General features: G+C 38.1%; 1 protein-coding gene across 1 annotated transcript; it reads right to left on the bottom strand.

The window, feature by feature from the left end:
• Positions 1-5564: 5564 nt before the first annotated feature.
• Positions 5565-6655, bottom strand: LOC121018402 (olfactory receptor 2W1-like). The gene has a single exon (XM_040457134.1). The coding sequence runs from the start codon at positions 6614-6616 to the stop codon at positions 5654-5656; it is 963 nt and encodes a 320-aa protein (XP_040313068.1). The 5' UTR covers positions 6617-6655; the 3' UTR covers positions 5565-5653.
• Positions 6656-6661: the final 6 nt, after the last annotated feature.

Consider the following 6661-nt stretch of genomic DNA (forward strand, 5'->3'; position numbering starts at 1 on the left):
ATTAGTATAAATAATTATATACTGACAATTCATATAACTTAGAAAATAATGCAGATAGTTTCTCAAAATGTACATTATCAAGATTGAATCATGGATGAAGCCAAGAAATAGGAAATCATCTTAGACCAATAATAGAATGAAATTTGAATTAGGAATCAAAAATCTCCCAGCACAGAAAAGCACAAGACCACATGATTTCATTGGTCATTTCTAACAAACATTACAAATAATTAATGACAATCTTTATCAAAATCTTACAAATAATGGAATAGGGGGGAACAGATTCAAAATCATTCCATGTAGCTGGTAATGCCCTGATACCAGAGCAGGATAAAAACAATACAAGATCAAAAAAGTCTAGTTTGTCTGATCTAAGTATTGCCACTGTGGCTTTCTTTTGGTTTCTATTTGCATAATAGATGTTTCTCCACTCTCTCTAGGTCTAGAATAAGTCTCCTATAGGTAGCATACAGTTGTTGGGTCTTTTTTTTTTTTTTTTCATTCTTTCTGACAACCTATGTCTTTTGATTGGAGCATTTTAGTCCATTTCCATTCAAAGTAATGATTGATACATAGGCACTTATTGGCATTTTATAACTTATTTTGTCATTGTTTCTGGATATTTTCTCTGATTCTTTCTTTCCTTTGTCACTTTTGATCTCTCCTTTCCACTCAAAGAGTCCCCTTTAATATTTATTGCAGGGCTTGTTTAGTGATCACCAACTCGTTTACTTTTTGTTTGTCCGGGAAACTCTCTCTCTCTTATTCTGAATGAAAGCGTTGCTGGATAGAGTATTCTTAGTGGCTGATTTTTCCAGTTAAGGATTTTGAATATATATCATGCCACTCTTTTCTGGATTGTCAAGTGTCTTTTGAGAAGTTTCCAGCTAGCTTTGTGGGTTTTCCCTTGTAATTTTGAGTTCTTTTATCTTGCTGCTTTTAAGATTTTTCTTTTATCACTATATTTTGAAAGTTTAATTAGAATATATCTTGGTGTTGACCTGCTTTTGTTGATTTTGATGGGAATTCTCTGTGCCTCCTGGATTTGAATGTCTGTTTCCTTGCCAAGTTTAAGGAAGTTTTCAGCTCTTTAACTATACTTTCTGCCCCCTTTCTCTCTCTTCTTCTTCTGGGACTCCTATAATATGAATGTTATTACATTTGATGGGATCGCTGAGTTCCTTAAGTCTGTTCTTGTGATCCATAATTCTTTCTCTCTTTTGTTCAGCTTCACTATTTTCCATTATTTTCTCTTCTATATCACTTATTCATTCTTCTGCTTTTTCCAGCCTGCTGTTCATTTCATCAAGCCTGTTTCCTATCTCATTTATTGCATTCTTCCTCTCTGATTGATTCTTTTTTAATTATTTTATTTATGTGGTAAGGGTCTCCCTGATGTCTTCCATTCTTTTCTCAAAACTAGTGAATATCCTTATGATTGTTGCTTTGAATTCTCCATTAGGCATGTTACTTATATTGGTTTCACTTAGATCACTGGTTGTGACCTTATCTTGTTCTTTCATTTGGGATGAATTCCTCCATCTTGGCATTTTGTCTGAGAGTCTGCCTTCTTCTCTGTTAGAGAAGCCATTATGTCTCTTGCTCCTTAAAGTAATGGCCTTATGAAGATGAGGTCTGTAGAAGCTTCAGGGAGTGTCTCTAATGTGTGCTGCATGTACTCTGCTGTTGTGGTTTGGCTGCTCTATCCTTCAGGCCAGTCACTTTCAGAGGCTCTCCTTGCCTTCTATGGGCAGCATTTGGTCCCTGGAATGAATGTGGTGAGTTTAACTAGGTGTTCTCTGGTATTCTTGTGAAATGAGACCTGACACCAGCTCCACGAGAACTGAGGCCCTGCAGAATCTCTATGGGATGCCTGGGTGGCTCAGTCAGTTAAGCATCTGACTTTGGCTCATGTCATGATCTCATGGTTCATGGGATTGAGCCCTGCTTTGGGCTCTGTGCTGACAGCTCAGAGCCAGGAGCCCGCTTCTGATTATGTGTCTCCCTCTCTGTCTGTACCCTCCCCCACTCACACTCTGTTTCTCTCTCAAAAATAAATAAATATTAAAAAAATAAAGAACTCTCTGGTCAGGAGATGTGGTGGCTTGTGCTGGGATTCTGGGGGATGGGCCTGCCACATTGGGGATGAGGCAAGCTTGTCTGAGAAGGACCATCCTGCCAGAGCACAGTGGGGGCGTAGCTTGGTGAGGCAAGTTAGGCAGCCAGAGCCCATGTGGTGCTGTTTCCCATAGGTGTGTCTGTGTTTATGCTGAGGGGAGGAGGAGGAAGGAAATGTCACTGGCCAATTTCTTAGTTCCTGAAGAGGTGTCTTCCTGAATACTTATAGAAGTACCGATTATCTTGCAGGGGTTCGATATATTTTAAGGATTTATTATAATTTAACATAATGGTCTGAGTATATACACTTCTTTCAGAGAAATAAGAGGGAGATTAATTATTTAAAATATTGGTGTATTTTGTGGCCCTAATGCAGATGAAACTTAAGCCAAAGGAAACCTAGAACTAGACATACACATAAAAACAATCATAGGTATAAGATGTAATGTTTTCCTAAGAGTCCATTGCTAGTCTATTTTTGGTGTACTTATTATTGAAGTTAGCAAATGACTTAATATTTCTCCTAATGTTATTAAAGATTCTTGCCAAGAGTAAGAACAAACCTTGCAAATACAAGAGTAATGGGTGAGGTGGCCAGACTGTGTACATCAGGGCCACAGAACTTATGTTCTCTCTGTGGACACTTAATGTGGGCTAGTGAGCTGTTTCTGGGGGCATCTGTGAAGGAGACTTGTGTGGATGAAAGGACATTGACAGTTTCCTACGTCACATTATATGTTATGTGAGGCATTTCTGTGTTGTTCTGAGTGGGAAAGTAAGAATTATCTAGTGACTCCTCCTCTTCACATTTCAATAATTATGAAGTGTCAGAGGAGAAAATATTTAAGTTAAAAAAATTAATGTTTATCTATTTTTGAGAGAGTGAGAGACACAGAGAGAGCATAAGCAGGGGAGAGGCAGAGAGAGAGGGAGACACAGAATTCAAAGCAGGCTAGAGGCTCTGACCTGTCAGCACAGAGCCCAATGTGGGGCCCAAACCCACAAACCATGAAAGTCAGATACCAAACCACTGAGCCACCCAGGTGCCCCCAGAGGAGAAAATATTATTATATATGTGATTGATTACAATTATTAAATAGTGGGGTCTTAAAAATTTTTTACATGTTTAATTAATTTTTATAGAGAGACAGAGTGCAAGCAGGGGAGGGGCAGAGAGGGAGACACAGAATCTGAAGCAGGCTCCAGGCTCTGAGATGTCAGCACACAGCCAAACGTGGGCCTCGAATCCACAATCCGTGAGATCATGACCTGAGATGAAGTCAGATGCTTAACTGCTTAACTGACTGAACCACCCAGGCACCCTAAATAATGGGGTCTTTAGAGAAAGGTATCAGATCACTTAAAATATCAATGTTCAATTAAAAAGTCATCACATTTTGCCATAAAAAGCTAACTAATATATTATGATAATTGGAAGTGAAAAGATTTATTCATTTTCTGAAATTCACTACATAAAAATTTACATATCTACATTTGTCAAAATTTACATAAATTCCATGATTCTATAGATAGGTCTAAGTCAAATCCCAACTAATCTCAAGCTAGTCATTGAGATTGAGATAGTCGTGGAGTAAATTTTTCATGAATGAATAAGTAGTGAATAATACTGTTTTATTACCTTTTAAATCCTTTAATTTGTTTCTTCTTACTTCCTTATATAATGATAAAGAAGAAATAAATAACAAAGACCCTTTACTCAAGATACTGACTGATAAATGTTTGTATGACATCACAAGGGATTTGATGTCCAAAATCATTATTTATACATTATTTTATATGCTCCCCACAATGTAAATGAAATCATCCATTCAGGTCTATATTTCTGAAGATGCAAGCACTATCATAGAAAATGAAAACTAGATAAAACCGTTCCTATGGGTTTTTAGCATAAATAATATGCATTCAAGTGTATATTTAGAGCCTTTTTGTGTTATATTACAAACAAAAATAAAAATTTCTAATGACCCTTTTCTCTGAAGATATGCCAATGATTAGAGTCATAAAAGAGCTAAGTAGGATGAGTATAGTATTGTTTGCATCCACAGAACGTTCATACACAGCAACTATTCTTTTTTTTTTTTTAAATTTTTTTTCCTTTTTCAACGTTTATTTATTTTTGGGACAGAGAGAGACAGAGCATGAACGGGGGAGGGGCAGAGAGAGAGGGAGACACAGAATCGGAAACAGGCTCCAGGCTCTGAGCCATCAGCCCAGAGCCCGACGCGGGGCTCGAACTCACGGACCGCGAGATCGTGACCTGGCTGAAGTCGGACGCTTAACCGACTGCGCCACCCAGGCGCCCCCACAGCAACTATTCTATTAATTGTCTCTGTGATCTAGGAATTTCTTGCTTCAGTAGAAATTAAAAACAGATTCTCACCAACAGTGCATGAATATTTGTTTTTCTCCACATCCTCACCAACACTTGTTATTTCTTGAATTTTTGAATTTAGCCATTCTCACAGGTGGAAACTGATCTCTTATTGTGGTTTTAATTTCCATTTCTCTGATGCTTAGTGATGTTGAGCATATTTTCATGTGTGTTGCCCATCTATTTATCTTCTTTGGAAAAACACTTATTAAGGTTCTCTGCCCATTTTTAAATCAGATTGTTTGTTTTGGTGTTGAGTTGTGTAAGTTCTTTATATATTTTGGATATATCATTTGGATATTTCTTCTCCCATTCATTAGTTTGCCTTCTTGTTTTGTTGATTGTTTCCTTTGCTGTGGAAACCCTTTTAATGTTGCTGTAGTCTCAATAGTTTAATTTTGCTTTTGTATCCCTGGTCAGAGGAGACATATTTCAAAAAATGTTCTGTGGCTGATGTCGGAGGAATTACTATCCTCATGCACTGTTGGTGGGAGTGCAAACTAGCACAGCCACTGTGGAAAAAAGTATGGTGTTTCCTTGAAAAATTAAAAATAGAATTACTGTATGATCCAGTAATTCCAGTAAAAACACTAATTTGAAAAGATATAGGCACCCTCTGTTTACTGCATCATTATTCACAATACCCAAGATATGGAAACCACGAAAGTGCCAATTGATAGATGAATGGATAAACAAGATGTGGTATATAAACACAATGGAATATTACTCAGCCATAAAAAGAACAAAATCTTGCTGCAAAATCCACCATAACATGGTTGAGTAAGAGCATGTAATGCTAAGTGAAATAAGTCAGTCAGAGAAAGACAAAGACCATATGATTTCACTCATATGTGGAATTTAGGCATCAAAGCAAATGAACAAACAAAGAAAAGAAAGAGATAAAAAATAGACTCTTAAGTATAGGGAATTAGTAATTTCTAGAGGCGAGGTGAGTGAGGAGATGGGTGAAATAGATAAAGGGGATTCAAAGTACACGTGATGACCATTGATAAATGTATAGAATTGTTGAATCACATTGTATACCTAAAACTAATATAACACTGTGTGTTTATTGCACTTGAATAAAACAAGGAAAGACAATTAGAAAATGTTTTTCATTGTCTTATCCAGGGTAATACGATTCTATGCCTTTTGGTCTCTCTTTGATTTTGTAGATTCACGGTCAACTCTCACCAGCTTCCTCAATGCATTCTTCATGTCCTTGTTCCGCAGGGTATAAACGAGAGGGTTAAGACTTGGAGTGACGATCGTGTAAAAGAGGGTGAGGAACTTTCCCTGGTCTTTGGAGGCACTGTTACCTGGTTGCAGGTACATGTAGATAATAGTTCCATAGAAGATGGACACGACAGTGAGATGAGATCCACAGGTATTAATTGCTTTTTGTTGGCCTTCTTTTGACTTTATTCTCAGCACAGCTTTGGCGATGTAGCCATAGGATATAAGAATAAGGCCGAGTGGTGTAAGGACAATGACAATGCCCAAAGCAAAAACAGACATTTCAACTGTTGTGGTGTCTATACATGCTATCTTGACCATAGCTGGCAACTCACACAAGAAATGGTCCAGAAGGTTGTTTCCACATCGAGGCAAATTCAGGGTGAGTGTACATAATAATACAGAACCAGCCAAACTAATGCTCCAGACCGTGATTATCATCTTGAGACAGAGATGTGGGTTCATGATTACCAAATAATGCAGGGGTTTACAAATAGCTGTGAAACGATCATAGGACATAACAGCGAGGAGGAGACACTCAGTGGAACCCAACCACATATAAAGGTAGAGTTGAGTGACACAGCCCACATAGCTGATGGTCTTGTCAGGTCCCCACAAGTTAACGAGCATCTGAGGGATGATGCTGGTTGTGAAACATAGATCCAGGAAAGATAAGTTCCTGAGGAAAAAATACATCGGTGTGTGGAGACGGGAATCCAGGAGAGATGCAAGGATGATGGCTGTGTTACCCACCCACGTAACGAAGTAGAAGAGAGTGACAGCTCCTGATAGGACCATCTCCAGTTTGGGATGGTCCGAGAAGCCGAGCAGAATAAAACCGTGCAGAGAAGTGTGATTGTTTTGGCCCATAGTCCTTCAGTGTCCAAATCCTAGAATGAGAAAAGCAGAAGGAGG

Source organism: Herpailurus yagouaroundi, unplaced genomic scaffold (assembly GCF_014898765.1).
Source record: "Herpailurus yagouaroundi ecotype Mexico unplaced genomic scaffold, PumYag 219, whole genome shotgun sequence".
Taxonomy (NCBI): domain Eukaryota; kingdom Metazoa; phylum Chordata; class Mammalia; order Carnivora; family Felidae; genus Herpailurus; species Herpailurus yagouaroundi.